The following is a 20,376-nucleotide window of genomic DNA, read 5'->3' as shown; positions in this document are numbered from 1 at the left end:
GCTTTTCTTGGTTTGCTTCAACCTGGAGCTGCACTGCTGGTCTCTCTTTTGTCTTTGCCCCCACTCACAGATTCGATGCATCCCTCCACGGCAGTCGTTTGTACTTTACAATGGGTGATCTTTAATTTAGACATTCATGCAATAAATAACACTTTTATAATATTACTGCTTGCAATCCTCTTTTTATTATTTATTAGGGTTAAGATTTATTTTTATTTAGCTTATGTGATTTTGATCATGAAACACTTATCTTATGATTTACTGATATCTAAAATAATCCTTATATTTTAAAAAATATAGTATATAAGTTTCTTCGTTAAGTCTGAGTTAACACGTAGAATCTAGTATATCGATTCATAATAAATTATTAATATAATGACACATATAATTTAAGTTTAAAAAAATTATTTTAGCTCGCTTTGTTTATATCTAAAATAACTTTTATATTTTTAAAAATATAGCATATAAGTTTTTCCCGTCAAGTCTGAGTTGATAGACATTAGAGTATGCTTACATAGTATGTTGACTCATAATAAATTATTAATATAATGATGTATAATTTAAATTAAAAAAAGGTATATCTTGTCAAAGAAGATAAAATGACGGAGACCGTAATAACGGACGAAGGCGGAGAGGCAAAGGTAGGAGAGGTCAGAGGTGAGGGTGAGGAAAATTAGACCACACGTCGTAGGCATGATAGATGAGGGTGCAGGAGAGGATGAAGTGGGAGGCGGTGGGGACAAGGATGCCCAAGAGGAGGAAGAGAGACTAGGAGACCATTGTATGCTTAGCATCCGACTGGTCGACGCACATCCACTTGAAGCAGGACTGAAAGCTCTTGAGCTTATTGTCAGCACGGGAGAGACGACGTGCCTATGATGTCCTGCTAGGTAGCAGTGGCTCGGTGCTGCTTCTGGTAGTCGCTTCCATGACGATGCCTCCTACCATTGATGGTGGTCTCAATTTAAATTATACACATTATTATATTAATAATTTATTATCATATTAATGATTTATTGTGAGTCAACATGCCACATAAGCAAACTCTAACGTCCGTTAACTCAAACTTGACAGAAGGAGCTTATATGCTATGTTTTAAAAAATATAAGAGTTATTTAGACACGAGCAAAACTAGGGCTTAAGTTGTCCATGACCAAAATCACAGGGGCTAAAATAATTTTTTTAAATTTAAATTATATATGTTATTATATTAATAATTTATTATGATTCAGTATGTCACGTAAGCAGACTCTAACGTCTGTTAACTCAGATTTAACGGAAGAGGCTTATATGCTACATTTTAAAAAATGTAAAGGTTATTTTGGATACGAGTAAACCATAGGGCTTAAGTGGTCCATGGCCAAAATCATATAGGCTAAAATGGATCTTAACCTTATTTATTATATTTTTTATTTTTTTAAATATTTTAAAATTATTTTTTGAATAAATTTAAATATCTTTTTCTTCTCCCTCCTCTTGAATTGTGATACACAACCTTGATGAGCCACAGCCATATTGTTTCTGTCGTCAAGTTCTCTCATAGTTATCTCTCAAGGAGAGAACTTGACGACGGAAACACCATGGTTGTGGCCTATCAAGGTTGTGTATCACAATCGAGGAGATAGCTCTCTCTCACTTTCACCTTCGATGATAAGACCCTCTACATATGGGCTATCAGCGACTTTTCCCTCCTCTTCGAGCTCTTTGGAGGAGAGCATCTCTAACCACTCCTTCTCTGATGGTCGCTACCTCTACTTTACATCGGACGATCACATTGTTTGAATTTAGTACCTTATTATCAATATCATTGTCAATACCCTCTCAGGCCATACCAATTACGACTTTTGCTACTCGTATAACCCTAATCCAACATGATCACATTCGGCTCCTTCGATGAGATCATTCATGTTTGTGAGAGCAAGACGATGATGACTTCATTAGAGAGCGTAGAGCGACAATTAGTGACAACATTGTCATAAAGCGTAAGGTTTCGGGGAAGGAAAATAAATAAATAAATAAAATCAGTAATATTGAGATTATAACTAATAAAATAATATTTTTTAAGGGGTTATGAATAGCGAAAGATTGTTTATAGAAAAAAAAAAAGGAGGCCGCCAATAATAAGCTTCTTATTATTTTGTATTAAGTGAGGTATAATTGGAAGTTTGTAGCACGGTTTTAAGTATCGATCTGACAACAGATTATACGTGCAGCTTGGAATCACATTTTCATATTGCTCCAAATAGATTATTTAGACCCATTTTTCCAATAGATCACAATCACGTTGAGCAAACATACTAATGATCAAGAAATCATTCTACGCTGTACTAAGTATCAATCGAATTTTCACGCCAAATAGAAAGAAAAACAAAAAAGTAAGATACTCTCAACTAGCATAGACTATCGATTAGATTGCAATCCAGATGAGTTGAAACCAGCCTTCCTTGTCACCAAGAGTCATTAACTTCAACTAAGATCTAATACAAAGTATTAGGAGCAATCTTATAAGATCCATAACTAAATGATTAGCTTCACACACACACTTGTTGAATCTCGGATTTTGACGATGAAGTCAATTGTCATTTGTTGTCTAATCTATGTGTTGAGATAAGTGTGCAGGATTAACTACGATGAAAGTTAGACAAGCAGCAGGAGTTGCGCCGGAGTCAAGTTCATGATCATGTTGGGAGTTCGAGAGTTCGACGAAAGTTCGGACGGTCGTCGGAGGTTCTGCGAGAACAGATCCGAGAAGTCCAGAAGCTTGCCAAGCGAAGCTCGTCGGAACTTGCCAAGTGGATCGTCGCAAAGTCCAGGAGTTTGCCGGAAGTCCGCAGGAGCATCACCGAGGGTTCATCGGATGATCGACGGAAGTTCGCCGGAAACTCGCCGGAAGAAGCGATTGACGCACCAAAGCAAAGCTGCATAAATTGTCTTAGATCTAATCGTAGTTAGCACGTTGATTAAGTTGGAAAATGGGAGGTGATCCCATTAGCTTAATCTTGGGGCAATTGGGCCCCTGAAAGACTGAAATTGGGCCGAATGGAGCTAACCATTCGGACCCTGATTGCACCAGGAGGTGCAACCGCCTAGGCCAGGAGGTGGCACCGCCTGGGATAAGCCTCCCAGCGAGACTGGGTGGTGCAACCTCCCCAGCCGGGAGGTGGCACCGCCTGAGCTCAGTCTTCGAGAAAGACTGGGCGGTGCAACCTCCCTGACAGAGAGGTGGCACCGCCTGAGCTCAGTCTTCGAGCAAGACTAGGCGGTGCAACCTCCCTGACAGAGAGGTGGCACCGCCTGAGCTCAGTCTTCGAGCTCTGCCAGGCGGTGCAACCTCTCCAGTCAAGAGGTGCAACCGCCTGATCCCGGAATTCCGGGATTTGATCGTTTTGAGCTCCAAATTTGAATTGGGTTGGGGCCTATAAATACCCCACTCATTCAGCACTGAAAAGATACAGACCTACACCGAAATCTTGATCTTTTCTGTGATTCTAAGAGCTCAAAAGTGTTGTAAAGCCTTTAAGTCTCCTCCTTCTGTTCTTCAAGTTTTTGAGTTGTAAAGTGAGGAGAGAAAGGTCTGTAAAGGTTGTCTCCTGAGCCTGTCAAAAGGAGAGAAACTGTAAAAGGGCAGTTGGCCTTCGCCTATTGAAGGAAGGCCTCTAGTTGACGTCGGTGACCTCGTCGGTGGAGGAAGCCAAAAGTGGAGTAGGTCAAGACTGACCGAACCACTCTAAATCTCTGGTTTGCGTTTATTTTGAGCACTTTATCATTACTGCAAATCTCCTTCATAACTACTGCTCTCTGCGCTTTTACGAACAAATTCTAAGTGCTGTTCTTTCCGAATCTGCATTCAGACGTAAATCGGTGTTTTTGTACATTACAGTTTACGTTTACGTTTTAATTCTGCAAAACTGTCTTCTACGCCTTCACGAACAAGTTTTTAAGTGCTGATCTGTCCGAATCTGCTTTCAGACGTAAACCAGCGTTTTCGTACGATATTTACATCGCAGTTTACGTTTACGCCTTGATTCTGCAAAATTGTCTTCTGCGCTTTTACGAACGAGTTTCTAAAGTTCAAATCCCTTTGAAACTGAGTTTAGACGTAAATCTGCGTTTAGACGTAAAACTACGTTTAGACGTAAATCTGCGTTTAGACGTAAAACTGCGTTTAGACGTAAATCTGAGTTTAGACGTAAATCTGTGTTTAGACGTAAAACTGCGTTTAGACGTAAATCTGCATTTAGACGTAAAACTGCGTTTAGACGTAAATCTGCATTTAGACGTAAACTGCGCTTAGACGCAATCTGCGCTTAGACGCAAATTGTGTTTAGACGCAAACTGCGCTTAGACGTAAACTGCGCTTAGATACAAACTGAGAATTAGCTTTTGCATCATAATAGTTTTTATTGAACGAACGCAGCTTTTGGTTTTAATCGCTGTAAGATTTTCGCTGCACTAATTCACCCCCCCCCTCTTAGTGCTCTCGATCCTAACAACACTCTTGCCATCCAATAAGATCCTCAACGAAATGAGACGGCTTGACGACAAAAGCTCCACGGTTGGACCACGTTCCCAACGTGAACGCCAACAAGGGATCTTTCTTTACTACTGTTCTTTCCCATGATTTGGCCAATTCATTGTAATCCGTCATGTCAGTCCACAAGCATTCCAAGAACACACCCTCTCTCTCTCTCTCTCTCTCTCTCTCTCTCTCTGCAGTGCGTGCCTCCTCCGCTCTTCTTCTACAACTCCATTAACTCAGATTTGAAGGAGAGATTTCCGTGTGACAGTAAGAGATGAAGATACAGTGTGATGTTTGCGGCAAAGAGGAGGCTTTGGTGTTCTGCTGCGCGGACGAGGCCGCTCTCTGTGACGCCTGCGACCGCCGGGTGCACTGCGCCAACATCCTCGCCGGCAAGCACCGCCGCTTCTCCCTCGACTCCCCCTCCGTCCGCTCCAATCCCCTCTGCGACGTCTGTCAGGTAGTTCGAGTATCAGAACCGATTCAAGAGGCTCCATAGATTTTTTGAACGCTTTGCTGTAAGATCCATTCCATGGCGTCGTTTCGCGGCCAAAGTTCGAATCTTTACGGGGAAAGAGTTAGAGTTACGGTGGTATGATTTGTAGGAGAAGAGAGCAGTTCTGTTCTGCCGAGAGGACAGAGCGATCCTCTGTGGAGCCTGCGATGCCTCCATACACAGCGCCAACCACCTCACCATGAAGCATAGCAGGTTCCTCCTCACCGGCGTCCGCTTCTCCGCCGCTCCCATCTCGGAACCCGAGCCAGTGACGGCGGCGTATAGCTTCTCCGCCACTGCCATAGTCCCCGCCGCCTCTACGACCTCGGCCACAGCCAACTTCGGCGCCAGTAGCATCTCGGAGTATCTCATCAAGATGTGCCCAGGCTGGCACGTTGAGGACCTACTGGATGATGATGCGGCCGCCAACGTCGCCATGGATGGCTTCTCCAAGGTCCACAGCTACAAATACATCCAGAAAAGGCTCCAAGATCGAATCATCACGAGAGCTAATATATGGTGTGCAGGTGGATGAGTCGCTGCCTTCCCTGGACGCTGATCTGGACGGCGGCGGCGGGCTGGAAACCATCTGCGCGCCACACGTACCTCAGCTTCCTCCACCAGGTCCTCCTGCCGGCGGCGCCGCCCACGACCAGCATCGGCACGGAGGCAACAAGGTAGGAATCAACTTCCGAGAGCGGACCGAGCAGGCGCTCGTGGTGCCTCAGAGCCACCCTATTCCGACTCCCAACAAGAGACGAAGGCGCCCTCTTTGGTCCTGACACTGAGTTAAGTTTGGCTTTGTGCTTTTGGTGTGCATGGGGTTAATCACATATTAGCTTGTAATTAATTATCTTTAATATCTCTATCCTTTCAAAAGTCAGATTGAAATTTTTATATTTATAAAAATAAAATATTTATTATTATTTTTCCTCGTGGAGTTAACTAAAATATCATAAAATTTACCACTAAACAAGTGCTAACCCTGTCTCTCTGCGATTTATCACTGAATACGTATGATATTTTTTACTTTCATAAGTATAAGAATCCAAATATAATTTTTGAAGGGATAAGAAACGAGATACTAAGAATAACTAATTATACGAGATAATATGTAATTAATCGTTTGTCTGTTGAGACTTCTCAACAGCAACTTGGTTTTCGCTACATGTTTTTGGCTTCCTTTGAGGTGAGAAAGGAAAACAACAACAAGAAAAAAAAAAAAGGACATTATTTGTTTGTCATGAGATAACTTGGTCTATCTTTGGGACAGAGTTTCAAGACTCTTCCCTTTTGCAAGGAGAGGATCTTATTGCCCTCTATGAGACCTTGGCTGTTTGAGCTTCGATAGGAAGCCCTTTTCATGGATTTCCATGGAAGCTCAAACAGCCAAGGTCTCATAGAGTGGAATAAGATCTAGATATATATATATATATATATATATATATATATATATATATATATATATATATATATATATATATATATATATATATATATATATATATATATATATATATATATCTTGAAACTCTGTCGCAAAGATAGACCAAGTTACCTCATGACAAACAATATATATATATATATAGTATGTATCACAGAAATGTAAGAGAAAAGGATGACAGAGGAAAGTGAAAAACATCAAAACTAGTTGATGAAAGCATGTAGAGACAAGAAACAAACAAGACAACTACAACGTATGATTATATACAACATACAAAAAAAGCTCACATTCGATCTGAGCAAGTAAATACCTCAAATCACCACATGTTCTTGAGAATTTTGTTGACGAGTATTCCACCTCAATTCATATTGAATTTCTATTTCACAAAGCACACCCATTCATTTGACTTGCATGATAAGATGTCTTCGGATGCCGAAGCTACCAAGCGGCTGAATCACTCTAAAAGGCACCTGCAAATGTTGGCTGAGGATTGAGTTTTGCTTGACGAACAAATTGTCCTTTCACTCGAGGACGCTGCTCTGCAAGTAATTTTCTGGCGTGATACCGAACCTGTGAAACTCAAAATAAAATCACCATGAATCAGTATTTCGTATACGATGAAGCTTTCGATTGTTATCTTGTTTATCACTAGTCAAGTTCATATCACTAGCTTGTCTTGTCCGAGAAGAATCTAGTTTGCTTCATTTCAATCCGAAAATGATGATTGCTCTAAGAACCATAAAGTCGAATATAAATTAGTACCTTCTTTTCAAAACATCTTTCTTTCCTCTTCAATCGAAATTTGTTTAGAGCCATTTCTCTTTGGCTCATGCTACCATCTGTAACCTTGGTTCCTTCACGAGCCAATTTGACCTCATCATTTACCGTCACTGTGATGGGCCTGAAAATATTTGTTGCAAACGTGTGTCCGGTAGTACCACTGAGAACACCCCCACTAGCACTGCTATTAGGTTGACTTCTTCCACCATTACATATGCTACTACTACCACTTTCACCAGCTGCTGATAAAATGTGCCTCTGTTTATCGACTTCCATATGTTCTTCCTGCTCTTGCACATAATGATAAGATGAACTTCTAGTGTTCTTGCCATCTGGAATGCCACCTTCCACAGAGACCTGGTCTTCTTGGGTAGGTTGGTGCGATGAGTTTGTCTCTGTGGTAGTTTTTAGCCAAACAGATGGACTTGTACTCCAAAATTGATGATCTGACTCTGTATAGATCATGTGTTGCATTGCTGTATCATACTCAGAACACAAGGGCATGTTTCCAACTGGAAGAGTGAATGGAATAACTTGAAGGGGATTGCATTGAACTGAATGTTCTACAACCTCGAACGTCGTCTCTTCCATATTTATAGTAGAACCTTGATATTTTGAATGTTCAGTACAATTCGGGTCATTGCCTTTAGATCCTGAATTCAGCGAGGTAGGCATTACTGTTCTGGAATTGTACCTGTAGTAAAAGACAGGTTGAGTAGTTCTATGACAAATTATGGATATAAGATAATGTCTACAACAGATCCAACTTATTTTATCATAAAAAATCATTCACAGGATGCACGGAAAAGAGGAGAAAAGGTTCATAAGAAAGCAAGTATGTAAAATTGAATGTTTAAATTTTCCACCTAGTTCCCTTTACGATACAGTAAAGAGAAGGCCTATTGGGAAAGACATGCAAAGAGGAAAAGGCGGGCAACATGAATTAGTATAAAGGAAGAAACCTCTTTCAATGGTCTCTAACACCATAATCTTGACCAATTAATAAAGACTGCCAAAAATAGTCAATATCAAGTAAGGCAGCCCAATGTATGAGGCTCCTGCTGCTGCTAAAAAGGATTAGTGTACAAAGCTATACTCTGCAAGTATAAAGGCTGTTTTCATGTAGTCTAGATCTGGTAGAGAAATTAGATCGTTCTGTTTGTAATGAACATAAAATCCAGTGATGGAAAAAAAGAACAAAAATCCATTTTCTCATACACTATCAATTCTACATCATGCCTCTCTAATAGCTCTAATCCAAATATCTTCTTCCTTTAACTTTCCTTCATAGACAATGAATAATCCGGCGTCAGCTTTGATTTTCTAATAAAAAACGAAAATAGTCCTTAGAACCAGCCATGTGCATACAAGAACACTATATTCTATTAGCACAAACTCTGAAATCTTTTAAGTCCATGCATTTTACTACTTGTCCAATCTCTTTAATTGAATATATGCTGTAGAAATTCTTGATTTTGGATACCCTCTTGAAATCCGACATTAGAAATATGTCTAGAAATTAGATCATTTTAAGCCCGTTTTTATGTAAAACAGGCGTATGCTACATGTTTGACTAATGTTCCATCTTCAGATCCTTAGGAGTTCATAGAATCAACATAATCCCCAACTAGATAAACACAACTAATCAGATGTTATTTCGGATAAGATAAACTAAAATTTTCAAATGTTTCACTGGGTGAAGAATGTCAACTTTCATTTCATGTGATCTAACAATATATGAATGTTGGTTCGAATGTAAACCCTCATTTTAAAAAAGGTATCATTGTGAATGACGACTCCTCCCTCCATTGCAGGGGATTGAGAGGGTCAAATTACGGTCATAGCTCTGCACTCAAAGAGATTGTTTGCATGACTAGAACTGCTGCAACCAGGTGGTAATAGAGCAACCTTAATATGGGTAACAAGGTTGTCTCTGCATAAGCGCAATGTCTATGATTTACTAATATGAAGATCAAAAAATTAGTCGAGCGTTAAGCTGTGAATTAAAGTATAATGAAACACTCACAGTGAGAAGGCTGATGAATTTGAATGGTTCCACACATTGATCTCATCACAGTCATGCTTCTCAGGAAATATTCTCTCGCATCTTTTTAGAGAGAGCTCCAAGTGAGGTGTGGGGCAAGACTTATGAATAACATCAATATCATGAATTGCCATGTCTGAAGACCCACTTTGAACAGTGTTTGTGCCTCTAGATTGAAGAGTACCCTTTGATTGATTATCAATCACTCGGATTATAGAAGTTATGTCATGATAACATTTCTGGCCATCTTTCTCATTGGTGATAGTGTTGGAGTCCATGCATTCTTTTTGTATCACATCCACATTTTTACTAGCTGCTGTGACAGTAACAAGTTTAAACAGAACCAGCTTATCTCAGTTGCATAAAGTCCCAAATTGTCATAATGAGAAAAATGAAAATTGAACATGACGAAAAATAGTACCATTAGCTGCATTTTCATTATAGAATGGTGCATTGTAGAATTGAATATTCTCTCCATCATTCAGAGTTACAGATGCTTCCACTGCTTTTCGCTGCTTGAGCTCCAAGTGGTTGTGTTTAATGTCAGTTGCCACATCTGACCTTGCACAAGAGCTCTGCACAAGAGGTGGAAAAGTGTAGTGTCTAGGTGAAATTATATTTACAATTCTACATTCAGATATGTTGTCAGAAGCGTGCTACACTTCACTGAAAGAAAAATATCCTAAAATAAAGATCAATCTTGTGCTTACAATCAGAAATAATTTCACAAGAAAAAAATATGATAACTGAGATTGTCAAAACATACCCTGTTGTGTCAAGCTATAACAAGTACAAAGTATAGGAAAATTGTATGTAGAATCTCTAATATTATTTCTGATGTTTAGGCTACATGTAGGAGAAGTATAGATCCAGTAATCTTGTAATAGGGAAAAAAATTCCACAAATAGAGTTACAGGAAGTTAATGATCCATCATTTAATGGAAATCATATCATATATGCTGTACACTTAATTTAAATATAGTATGAAGATCTCTTACTTGAGCATCACTGCATTCCTTGTATGTGTAATCGGTTGAATGACCTCCTTTTCTGGAATGAGCTTTCAGTTTATGCTTTGCATCACATTTATCTTGAATCTCATGCACACCACTCTGTACACTTGCCTTACAGAGAATGCAATTATGCAAATATCAATATATGCTCAGATAAGAAGAAATATTACAATAAAGCCAATGGTTAAGTTAGAGGGGATACTGATGACTAAGATGTAAATGAATCTTACAATTTGCCTTCTCCAAACATGCTGCCACAAATTCCTAAGCTCATTCTTGCGGATTGGTTTAATGAGAAAGTCGGCTGCACCTTTCAACATGCACTTGAAAACTATGCTGACGGAATCATGTGAAGACATCACTGGATGAATCAAAGGAAGATTTTGTATTGTGACCTAAGTATTACTGCTAAGAAACTCTTCTCAAAAAGCATTACAGGAAAGAAGTCAAAAATCACGAATCATACTTATGACTGGAATATTCCTGCATGTCTCATGATCCATTATCATGCTGAGAAGGCCATATCCAGAGACTGATGGCAAGTCAACTTCAGTCAAAACAAGGTCTATACTCTGGGGTTTCTCCTTCAGTGTTTCCCATGCCTTCAAGCCATCTGATGATGATGCAGCAACTGTTGGATCCGAAACATAAAAATTTTAAGGATATTTCCATCTTAAAAATGCCAGTTTATCTTGAAATTGAAAAGCATGGTACTCCATACAAATGGAACTTCTGAATGAAAAACTTGAAGGATGTGATCCCTGCATCATAAAAGACTAAAGCAAGCAGTAAACTGTAGTTGGTTGATCTAAAAGATTAAAGCTTATTGCTGAAATATGTGTATGGTTTAGAACCAAGAGTTTACCTTCTGGTGGAGGCAGGTAGAACTGATAGAAGCTCTTCTAATTTGGATTTAGGCCTATTGGTCCTTCTGTTGTATGTGTTCTCTGTCTCCTATAGAAGCTCTTCTAGTTTGGATTTAGGTCTATCGGTCCTTCTGTTGTATGTGTTCTCTGTGTCCTTCCTACTTTTCTCCCATTCTCATTCATAAACTGTGAACACTAGTTTTGATACCCTGCTACAAATGTTTGACATAAAAATCATCTTGGGCAATACCTAATGTGGGAAAGTTCCTAATTTTAGGTTATTGACATACAGAAACCTAATAGGAAAGCTATACTATATAGAAGAAGTCGACTTTCATTTACACAGTAAATGCATAATCACAAAAGATGTTAAATGATCTGCACACAGCAAGACTTTGTGAGGTGAAATCCTATGTAATAAAGATCCGTACACTAATACAATCCAATACTAAAAGGCTGTAATTGTCTTGATTGTAAAAGCATTTTTAAATTGTCTTTTAATGACAGCATTTTAGAGTAACAAGCTACTCGTCAAATGCATCAAAATAAATTCTGGGAAAGAAAAACTTGAAGTTCCTGTATCCAGCTGGCCATTTTGCAGTGTTCACAGCAAATTGAGGCCTGTAAGGATGTATGAGTTGCAAATTTTATAACATTAAAATAAGAAAAAGATGTTAAAGGTTCCTCTAGTAGTCCTGCTTTGGCATGTTCCTAAATGTTCAATACTTACCTCATGTGTTTTAAACACAACATCTAGCAACAAAAAGATGAACAACAGGGATCTAACACAGCTTTTCACTTCCACCGATTTGGTTTCTTTTTTCCTTTATAGTCTGTATGAGTTGTTAATTTTATAACATTAAAATAAGAAAAATATGTTAAAGGTTCCTCTAGTAGTCCTACTTTGGCATGTTCCTAAATGTTCAATACTTACCTCATGTGTTTTAAACACAACATCTAGCAACAAAAAGATGAACAACAGGGATCTAACTCAGCTTTTCACTTCCACCTACTTAGTTTCTTTTTTCCTTTATAGTCTGCATCTCATCAATACCCCTGTATTTACTCAATGTTTTTTTACAAGACTATGCTCGTTTAATTGAATATATATATATATATATGTATATGTATATATGTATATGTATATGTATATATGTATATGTATATGTATATATGTATATGTATATGTATATATGTATATGTATATGTATATATGTATATGTATATGTATATATATATATGTATATATATATATATATATATTTATAATCATATGTATATGTATATATATTTATATATGTATATGTATATATATATATATACATATATATATATATATATATATATATATATATGTATACTTTCTTAACTTAGCATTATGGCAAATTAATTGCCATTCATGGCATGTCATTTGATCACAACCAATATATCATTACTGAGATCTTTCCTTCTTCCACAACAGGAAACTAATCATCTGTCTACCCCAGTATTCATCCTCTACCATTTAGCCTTTAGATTGTATCTAACCAAGGAATTCTTTCAGTTTCACCCAAACCCCTTGATGAATCTTCTAAGCAACATGAATTAAAGGAAAACAATGGAACTTAATGAAATGAAATGCAAGAGCCTTTAGATTTAACATTGTCACCCATCAAATAATCACAGAGCCCATCGAATTGTCACCCATCAAATCATCAAGTAATCATAGGACGAACAGATAATATATTAATTTCATCACAGAGCCCATTGGAACATAGAACCTCTTTCCTATCTAAAAAGTCTTTATCACGCTTGCTGATTTCCTTACAATCACATATGTGGAAACTCCTGAAGCTGAGTCCAACAAATTAAATCCATAAGAAGTTCGATTAGACTGAATCCGGAAAAAGAAAACTAATGGACCATTGCAATAGTAAAAGAAACATTTTTGTGTAGCAATATACTTCCAAAGGTCGATTCATCAATAACAACAAGCAAAGTATTATCTAACACGATGTCTCTAAAGAACCCAAAGTATCAAGAATATTTCAGCTCCCACTTTGTAACTTTGCGTAGTCCAATAATTCCATCAATGATGAAATATTAACCTATATCTAAATCCCAAAACCAAATCATAAGAATCAAAAGCCAATTTGATCATGCCACGGATATACACCTATCTGCTTCAGTTTGTAAGTATCGATAGGAATCACATTTTCATCAGCGGAAGTATGGAAAGTAGGGATCGATCTGTAACATATCAAAGGATCAGCCGGAGAAGTGGAACGAGAAGAAACGAACCTCTGTAGCCACACTTCCTGAGGAGCGCGGCAATGATCTGCCGGGTGGAATCATCCCCCTCCACAAGCAGCACCCTAACCGACATGTTCGGCAAGACCATCTCCTCCTCCTCCACTTCCCCTTCTCCCGCCACCACAGCCTCCGCCTCCGCCTCCGCCTCCTCTTCACCTGTCCTTCCTCGCTCCTCTTTCGCCCCCATATCCACCTCCAACCCTAACCACGCCACGGCCGTCTGTTCCTTCGCACCTCTTGGTTCGCTCGTTGGTGAGGTAAGCGACACCGCAGCGATCCACGCCTCCGCCGCAACCAAATATCCCCTCGAGGAAAATATCTTTTCCCGATGGCGTGCGGGCCACGTCAACGTACACCGCGTTTGCCGCCACCCGTGGTCCGCGGGGCCCGCAGTGACATGTCTCGAGCTGGGCCACGAGTTCAGATATTTCCCCTGCCCCGCATCCGATTCGACCCGCAACTGGTCGTCCTCGACGCGCCACGTGCCAGGACTCTTCGGAAGATGTTCAAGAGAACGCGCGGGGCGACGCATCGTATCCGTTACCTACGGTTCCGATTGGAGCGTCCGGGGCGGTGGGATCGGAGCAGGATTACACGCAGGGCAGGGTAACGGGACGGTAGATCCGGAGAAGTCGTGTTCCTGTGGGCTTCGCTGTCGCGCGAGGACGGCGTACGAGGTTTCATGATGGACACGATTTGCGACGAGCCACCACCCCAGCTTGATAAATATGCTATTTTTAATATTTTAGATGTTATTTTTTATATTATTATAATGGATTTATGATCATTTTTATTGAGAGGATCAACTTTTCTGATGCTATTATAATATATAATCCGGAAACTTATCATTTTTGGAAGGTGTTTTATTTTCTCCGTTAAAGGGTTTATTTTTTAATTATTATATTTTCTTGAAAAATCATAGTAAAGAAATAATAATAATAAGTTTTCCCAAAATCTTATTGCTAATTGAGGCGGCTAATGAGGAGGATGCAATTCTACATATCCATTTGAAGGAGCCAACGTTACCTCAACAACCATGTCGCCCATCCTCCGCTCATTCCTTCCCTAAATATAAACACAGCCTTCACACCACCCATGTCTCTCTCTCTCTAATCCTGCCACCCTATAAAAACTGGTCAGCTGCTCACTTCCACCTCGCCATTCCTCCAAGCATCTGAAACGCTTTTTCCTCCACAGCCAAAAAGAAACCATGGGCGGCTGTGCGAGTAAACCGACGACCACCGAAGGCCAGGCTCCTGAGGGTCCACCAGCCAATAACTCAGCTCCCACCGACGTGACCGTCACCGCCACCGCCGAGGCCGCTGAGGTACCAAAGAGCCTAACTGGCTGCCGTTGATTCTCTTACGCGTCTCTTCCCTGATCTGACACTGTGTCTATTAGGTCGTGGCGGAATCCAACGAGACTGCCGAGGAGAGCAAGGAAGAGACATCGAGTGAGGCGAAACCCCAAGAGGCTGAGCCTGCTGTGGAAGGAGGCGAGCACAAGGCCGAGGAGAAGGAGGAGAAGAGCGCGGAGGAAGTGGCCACTGCGACTGCACAGACGCCCTAACCCTTCTCACGTCTGCATGAGGACGTGGTGATCGTTCTGTACTCGACTGTGTCGCCATGTGGACGTATAAACGAAAATAATCGGCAACTTTGTTGTTGGATATGTATACACACTTGTGTTCATGATCGTACATGTCAAATAAATTGATTGTGGCCATTATTATTCACATTTCGTCTTAGATCTTGTGTTTCTTGTCGTTGGATACATGTAGCCTTCCATGAACCTGTGAGATATATATATATATATATATATATATATATATATATATATATATATATATATAATATTTTTAAAAGAATATAAACAGCTATTTTGAGTTTCAACATTTTTATGCAATTGTTTGATATTTATAGGGCTATATACATGTGGTAAAATTATATTTAGAGAAGCAAATAGAAAGACCACAAACTTCAGAGGATACACACACACACACCCCACTTAAACTAGACTCCATAATATATATACATCAAAATCGTCTTGGTCTTCTTGGGTCTTTCCATGGCTTCAGTGCCAAGCAAGCGCCATAATTGGAAGGCAAGCAAATGCACTCTTGAGCTAGTCATCTTATATATTGGCCAATAAAGCATCACAAATTAGCTAAAAGGACACAAGGATATTACAATGAACACCAAGGCTGCATGATTGGAATAGGAAGATACAGAGCAAGATTCACATGAGGAACTTAACTGGACTGACATGATTCTCTAGCATCAAACAACTTCAGCATACACTCAAAGTTCAAATGTTTCGAAGAAAGAAATAATTGAGAGCGAGAGCCACACTCTGGACCAAACGGATCACTTCAGCTCTCTATGTCATGAGCGACCACCAGCATAACAATAAGCTCACCAGGCCAGGCAATCCGATTGATGTCACCTTATTTGCTGAGCTGCTGTCTTTGCCTGCAGAAGAACCTGAAGCACCCGAAACAAAATCAAGAACAAGCGTAAGAATTAAAGAATGAGTCTACTTGGAAAGGAAATTTGACTTTTTCTCGGTGTTTGTGAGTAGTTTAAAAATGCAACAAAAAGACTAATTCTATCGTCGTTTGAATGCCATACAGAAAAGCTAGTGTTTGGATGGGTGAATCACTGGAGATAAAAGAATAAAAATGTCTATTCATAAAAATCAAATGCAGAAAATCCATTTAAGGAGCTTTCTAAATGAGGTGAGTCAATTTAGTTTAATGGTGCCAGAAGGACAGAGAAGATCTAACATAGCTTTTTTTTTAAACAATAAGAATGCATTTATTGATTCTTAGAAAGTTCATGCTACAGAAGATCTAACATGGTGCATTTATTATGACATCGTTTACATATCATCAAATGAGTGAACTTTCCTCATTCCAATTAACAACCTTCTATATCTAGTTCACCACAACAGCTCTCAAACAACTGATCCAATGATTAAATGATACAGAGTGAAGTACTCAAACCTGAGTATCTAACAAGTGCATCAGTCTAAGCAACAAAATCATGAGACAAAGGGCTATAGTATAGACTAATATTCTCATCTCCAGACTAAACAAAGAGAAAAAGGCAAAAAAGAAAAGACTGACACCATAACATGATTCAGAACTTTGAGAAATAATACACGAGAAGATGCAGCAGAAATAAGAGAATGATTTGCTGTGTTAGTACACATGTGGTGTAATGTTTGAATTGGAAGGAGTAATTTTAAGAAAAGAAAAAGAAAGCAAATGATTTGCACCGGCACCTGGCTCAAAATTTAGTTTAGGCCCAAAAAAGTGAAAATTAGATTTCATTAGCAATCCCCCACTTGGAGAAGACCTTGCCTGACGGTGAGCAATGATCACCATCATCAAGTAGTACATTAAAGATCTAGAACTAAACTAGTCAATTGGTTTCACCAAGAACATTTTGAGTCAGATAAAGAGGAAAAAGAAGTTATACTAAGAGAAAACTGGTCAAAACAATACCCCTGTACCAAATTATATTATTTTCTGTTTGTCATATAAAACTGAAGCTAGCTATGAAGATCTTCTAACCAGCATAAATATATTCCAACAATCAAATATATACACATAAAGGAAGCATGGGATAGTATGTTATTTATGACATATAGGTTGCCCAAATGCAATTCTAGAATTTACAAAAACCAACTCCAAAAATTTTGAGTGAAAAAATAGCACAGCCAAAGAGATTGCTTCTCATCCAACTGCTTGAATAATTTTAAACCAAAATTAGCGTCCATAGTCATTGAATACATTCAAAATCTCTGCCTAACTACAAGGAGAAAGACCATCAACACATCAAGTGGACAAGTAAAACAGTCATATTTGCAACTTAATTTAGAATATGGGTTATAAGATGAGAATGAATCCCAACCGTACAAATATACAAGGAGAAATGTTATTATGCAATGGATGTTTGCATGGTTTAAAAAGAGAGAGAAAAAAAAAAAAAAAAACTTAATGAAGGTTGGTGCAAATTCTTGAAAATGCAGCTGTTGGATTCAATCTATTGTTAGATTTTTTTTATTATTTCCCAAAAATAAGATAAACAATTGTTTTTTGTCATGGATAGATGACAGGGGCTTAGGATGAAGTGGGCAAAGGGATGAGAAAGATGAGGAAGATAAAATAGGAGATGAGGGGACATTAGACCACACAAACATGGTGAATGCTTGACATGTGTTACTGAGTGGACGTAAAAAACATTTATCTTTCTACGAACACGGCCTGATATACAGAAGAAAGCACAGCTCAAGGAGTTACTTAGAAGTAAAAGACTGACGAGTTTGGTGCACAACTGACACATCCCTACCTTAGTGAATGGTAGAGTTGTAAAGTAACTGGTGTCCATGGCCAAGATGACAAGCAAATTAGACTCAAAACCATTGGCAGATAAACTAGACCAAGTTATGGCAAGGAGTACAAAAAGAATAGTTGTGAAATGGAGCATATGCCACAAGGAACAATATAAGCCCCAAGCAAAGAGATTAGTACACAGAAATAAGCAAATACACAAAGAATTGACCAGAGACGACCAACTAAGTTTGGATGGTAGCAGAGTTAGCACATAACAAGGTGAACTGGCTTTTGGCTTCTATATTTACATGATTTCTTCTTCAAATAAAAGAGGCAAAAGTTAAACTTTCCCTTTTTTATGATAATAATTCTGGTCAATGGATTGGTTTTATGTTTTATTTCAGATGTTTAGTTTTACTACAAATAGGCACATATAAAATACCTTATAGAAGCTGATATGCCTAAAAAGGTACAAATTTCCAAACACAGCATTGAAAAGGTGATGCTGTGCAAATATTTATCGCAACGAATCATTATATAACCTCTTACCTGCTCCAATCATCATGCTGCTATAAGCAATTATTACATAAAGCCACTATAAGCTCTAAACTGTTTCTAAATAATTCATCATTGTCATCCATTCTACAAAGCATATTCTGCAATCAAGCGCAAAGTTATCTCTAAAATTTATGCCCGGCCCTCACTTACTGCAACTCGCCTTATTAAGTTCATATTTCTCACGTACTTCTTGTACAGGGTAAACCTCGATGTCCAACAATAGACTACTCAAAATATTACAGATAATGTCTTCTTCTTCTTGTCTCAACATATCTATGCATAGTTCCGTTTTCCTAAACCAACACCAAAAATATACCAATTAACGGTTGTCAAAAGCAGTAAGAGATTGCCTATATGATACAATTTTCTAGGAGTAAAGCCAAACTAGACATTATTTTTGACAATTCAAACACTTTGATTCTTGTCGACAAAATAATCTAGTCAACCAACAAACATAAAAGTAATGGTCACAGTACTATGAAAGAGTATTGATGGCATACCGGTGTCATTGTTGGAGGACGATGGAGTTGCAGCTGCAAATAAAACAAAGAAATATGTTAAGACCAAAATTAGGCGATCCGAACGATCTAAAGAAAAGGTCTGAACTTTACGACTATAAACACAAGAGAAGTACGGATAAATCTCGAAATATTCTCCATCTATCCAACTTTAATTGCACGGGCTCCGAGGTAACGATCCACACCCCTCCCGGGGTCAGATCAGACGCATCACACGCCGGATTCCTCGTGAGAAGGTAAAGTTGAGCAAAAGGTAGAACAGGGGAGGGTAGAGTGGTTTACTGGTGCCGCTGGCCGTGGCGGTTTCGCAGGCGCGCTGGTCGGTAGAGACGCCGCAGCGCTTGGACATCTGGATGGCCTGGGTGATGTTGACGTTGAAGGCCCTGAGGACGGCGGTGTTGTTGAAGAGGGAGCAGAGGCAGGGCAGCTGAGTCTTGGCCGCCTGCTTCAGTGGCTTGCAGCAGGAATCCGGCGGCGTGGTCGTCGAGTTCAGGTACCCAGCGCAACCCACCAGATTCGACACGCAATCCGGCGGCGACTGCGCCGCCGATCCCGCCACCGCGGCCGCCACCACAGCCATCGCCATCAGACCCGCAGCGAAATGGACGCCCATCTCCGTCCACCAGTCTCCTTCCCCTTTCCCCAAAAGACCAAAGAAAAGCAACAACACAGCACCCCAACTGACTCGTGTCGCCCGTCGCGAGCACACTGCGACGCCTAAATAAACGCTCCAAACCGCCGAGGGACTCGCGCTCATCTACCTGCACCGAGGCAGCGTCCAGAGCTATTCGATGGGGTGGCGAGCCCTCACTCGTCATCGACGATGGGACCCACGGAATGCCAGCAGCCTCGTGCGGTTTGTCTTCTACCTACTTGGACGGTGGAGCGTGGCGCACACTTTACTGTCCAGCTGTGAAGGCGGCAGCAGCATCACGAAATGACTGTTACCGTGTCTAAGCGCCAACTCGCACAGTTCTGGCAATAATGGTTGGAATAAGTACGTACCGACTCCATCAGTTTCTGTACTCTTATCCCTATGGCTGCAAGCATTAACTACAAAGGTGTAGCAGTGATGACTACATATCCCCAAAGGTTAGGGTTTACGGCCCAAGGAAGAGGTCTTTCACCCTTCTTCAACCTCGGCCATTTACTGTGCTCGGCAATGATGAAGGTCGCCCTTTATTGCGCAGCTGTCATCCCTGTCTGTAGTTACAGGGATGGCAGATGGGGGCATGAATTAAACGAGGGGTTGCTTCTGTTTATTGCCATGTTTATATATCTGTGGGTTGGTTTTATTTTATTAAGAGTTAATTATTTCTAATATCTGATATTTATGTTTTTAAAAATTATATTAAGATCTCTATACTTATCAAAATAAAATATTAAGATTTTTATATAAAAATAAAAAGATACATTTACATAATTAAAAATTATGAGAGAGAAGGTTTTGTTAGTGCAACAAAATTAAATATTTCACTTTTGTAAATACAAGGTTCTTAATTTTTAA

General features: G+C 39.5%; 4 protein-coding genes across 6 annotated transcripts; 2 read left to right on the top strand and 2 right to left on the bottom strand.

Moving 5' to 3' along the window:
* Positions 1 to 4,573: 4,573 nt before the first annotated feature.
* Positions 4,574 to 5,928, top strand: LOC103980661 (B-box zinc finger protein 20-like). Its single transcript, XM_009397117.3, has 3 exons — positions 4,574 to 4,979; positions 5,125 to 5,469; positions 5,543 to 5,928. Exons 1-3 carry the CDS (start codon positions 4,794 to 4,796, stop codon positions 5,795 to 5,797), a joined length of 786 nt encoding a protein of 261 aa, XP_009395392.1. The 5' UTR covers positions 4,574 to 4,793; the 3' UTR covers positions 5,798 to 5,928.
* A 719-nt stretch (positions 5,929 to 6,647) lies between these two features.
* Positions 6,648 to 13,707, bottom strand: LOC103980660 (two-component response regulator-like PRR95). Of its 3 annotated transcripts, none has more exons than XM_009397115.3 (8): positions 13,443 to 13,707; positions 10,763 to 10,927; positions 10,527 to 10,657; positions 10,282 to 10,407; positions 9,705 to 9,858; positions 9,266 to 9,599; positions 7,222 to 7,933; positions 6,648 to 7,029 (listed from the first exon to the last, which is right to left on the bottom strand). In XM_009397115.3, the coding sequence occupies exons 1-8, from the start codon at positions 13,639 to 13,641 to the stop codon at positions 6,919 to 6,921; spliced, it is 1,932 nt and encodes a 643-aa protein (XP_009395390.2). In that variant the 5' UTR covers positions 13,642 to 13,707; the 3' UTR covers positions 6,648 to 6,918. The 3 variants fall into 3 exon arrangements, with proteins under 3 accessions (XP_009395390.2, XP_009395391.2, XP_064959022.1); XM_009397116.3 differs by having other exon boundaries at positions 9,266 to 9,596; XM_065102950.1 differs by lacking the exon at positions 13,443 to 13,707 and adding an exon at positions 11,162 to 11,297 and having other exon boundaries at positions 6,755 to 7,029.
* Positions 13,708 to 14,546: 839 nt separating this feature from the next.
* Positions 14,547 to 15,176, top strand: LOC135608916 (cytochrome b-c1 complex subunit 6, mitochondrial-like). The gene is made up of 2 exons (XM_065101978.1): positions 14,547 to 14,781; positions 14,856 to 15,176. Exons 1-2 carry the CDS (start codon positions 14,665 to 14,667, stop codon positions 15,021 to 15,023), a joined length of 285 nt encoding a protein of 94 aa, XP_064958050.1. The 5' UTR covers positions 14,547 to 14,664; the 3' UTR covers positions 15,024 to 15,176.
* Positions 15,177 to 15,566: 390 nt separating this feature from the next.
* LOC103980659 (non-specific lipid transfer protein GPI-anchored 7) lies at positions 15,567 to 19,581 on the bottom strand. Its single transcript, XM_009397114.3, has 3 exons — positions 19,152 to 19,581; positions 18,852 to 18,884; positions 15,567 to 15,937 (listed from the first exon to the last, which is right to left on the bottom strand). The coding sequence occupies exons 1-3, from the start codon at positions 19,480 to 19,482 to the stop codon at positions 15,834 to 15,836; spliced, it is 468 nt and encodes a 155-aa protein (XP_009395389.1). The 5' UTR covers positions 19,483 to 19,581; the 3' UTR covers positions 15,567 to 15,833.
* Between the last annotated feature and the right edge of the window lie 795 nt (positions 19,582 to 20,376).

This window comes from Musa acuminata, chromosome BXJ2-4 (assembly GCF_036884655.1).
Source record: "Musa acuminata AAA Group cultivar baxijiao chromosome BXJ2-4, Cavendish_Baxijiao_AAA, whole genome shotgun sequence".
NCBI lineage: Eukaryota > Viridiplantae > Streptophyta > Magnoliopsida > Zingiberales > Musaceae > Musa > Musa acuminata.
The sequence above is the reverse complement of the archived record's forward strand: the minus strand, read 5'-3'. Positions and strand labels throughout refer to the sequence as shown.